The sequence below is a fragment of the Triticum dicoccoides genome, unplaced genomic scaffold, assembly GCF_002162155.2.
Source record: "Triticum dicoccoides isolate Atlit2015 ecotype Zavitan unplaced genomic scaffold, WEW_v2.0 scaffold200153, whole genome shotgun sequence".
Taxonomy (NCBI): domain Eukaryota; kingdom Viridiplantae; phylum Streptophyta; class Magnoliopsida; order Poales; family Poaceae; genus Triticum; species Triticum dicoccoides.
In genome coordinates this window covers 1-1,590 of record NW_021233959.1, presented here as the reverse complement: position 1 = coordinate 1,590, position 1,590 = coordinate 1, and the positions used below count along the sequence as shown (strand labels likewise).

The 1,590-nt window shown below is 45.0% G+C and overlaps 1 protein-coding gene across 1 annotated transcript; it reads right to left on the bottom strand.

The window, feature by feature from the left end:
• Positions 1-183: 183 nt before the first annotated feature.
• Positions 184-1,531, bottom strand: LOC119345036. Its single transcript, XM_037615276.1, has 3 exons — positions 1,346-1,531; positions 962-1,158; positions 184-632 (listed from the first exon to the last, which is right to left on the bottom strand). Exons 1-3 carry the CDS (start codon positions 1,475-1,477, stop codon positions 494-496), a joined length of 468 nt encoding a protein of 155 aa, XP_037471173.1. The 5' UTR covers positions 1,478-1,531; the 3' UTR covers positions 184-493.
• Between the last annotated feature and the right edge of the window lie 59 nt (positions 1,532-1,590).

Here is a 1,590-nt window from a genome sequence, read left to right as displayed (position 1 = left end):
AGATATATACAGCAACCAGTGTCTACTTATTTAATCAGGATGAGACCAACTAATCAGCAACAGAAATGACATTCACAGATAGAGGGAGATAAGCGCTGCTTATTTAATATAAGCAGGAGAAACAGCACACTCACAGATAGATGGAGATAAGCTCCTCAAGCAAACACAATATTAAAACAGAGGTGACACCAGAAACACATACATACAGCAAACAGACATGAAGGCTCACTGAGTTCCAAGAAAGAGGAAACACATATATACAGCGACCAACAGCTAGTTATTTAATTCGACGAGACTGACTCATGAGCAAAACAGATATGACACACACTGATAGAAGGAGGCAACATAATTAAACAGAGACGACAACGGCGGTAGGCACATTCACAACATTCTTACAACTGTGATAAGAAGCTAGCTAGTAGATATGATATATGCCCTATGATTTGGTTCTCTGCAAGACCAGGTACTAACTAGTTGACTTGTATGCAGCAAGCTAGCTTGATCCCTTGTGGCCATCATGATCTTGTTTTGCCTTGTACTGACTAAAGGCATCCCCTGCCATTTTGCCGATCAAAACTGCCCCCGTGAATTTGAGGAAATCATTAAAGTATACTGCCCGCTGACTTGAGCGCCTGCAGATCAGGTGATACAGTTAACTGGTAGGTGGTAGCAATAAAATCAAGAACATGGGATAGATAAAGTAATGATTGGTAGGGTGGCCGGCTCTAATTCCTAAGGAAGGCGATGCTAGGAGCATGAGAAAGTTTAGGCCAATTCCAAGTTTTAATAGATCCTTTTAAATCATGTAGTGGATGTCTTTTCTAGAATGCTTGATAAGGGTGCTAGTAACGGTTTAATCAGGGGATTTTGCCCTGGATAGATCAAAAAGAAAAAAGGTTTTTTTGTTTTTGTTTTAATATATGCATTATTAGCCAGGTGAGGTGAAGGGGGAGAGAGATACCAGCGGGGGTCATCGGGTCTAGGTTTGACATGCTGAGAGAGTTGTTTGAGCAAAAGGTTGTTTTTCCGGGTCACTACATTGCCCTTAGCAGTGTAGTCAGCTTGCCAGGCAGCGATTGTGTTGTAGAGGTCCTCTTTCTGAGCATGGATTTGAGCCAAGCGGAAGATGGCATCTTTCCTCTGATTGGGCGTGAGGTCCTGCGGCAGGCAGTGTGTACATTAGCAAAGGCATTGGCCGGCCAGAATCATCATCATGCTAATGCATCTATTGGCTCTTGTATGCTTTTTCTAGATAGCAAAGCTGTAGTATATTAGTATTAGTAGTACTGTATTAGCAAAGCTTGGGAGGGGAGGCGGGGGAGGATGTTGATTTTGCCGTACGTACACGGCCTGTGGTGGAATCGACGATCCGTGTGCTAGTGTACAGCGGACTACGCTCAATGATAGCCTCCGCCTCCGCCTCCGCCGCCGCTCTGGTTCCGAACCTCCTCGCCGCGTGGCGAAGCGCCGTGGCCATGGCCTGATCCCCGCCGAGCCTCTCCAATCCTAGCTAGCACTAGCGATACAATAGATACACACGACGTAAGGGAAATCAATCAATCAATCAAGAGAGAGAGAGAGAGAGAGAGA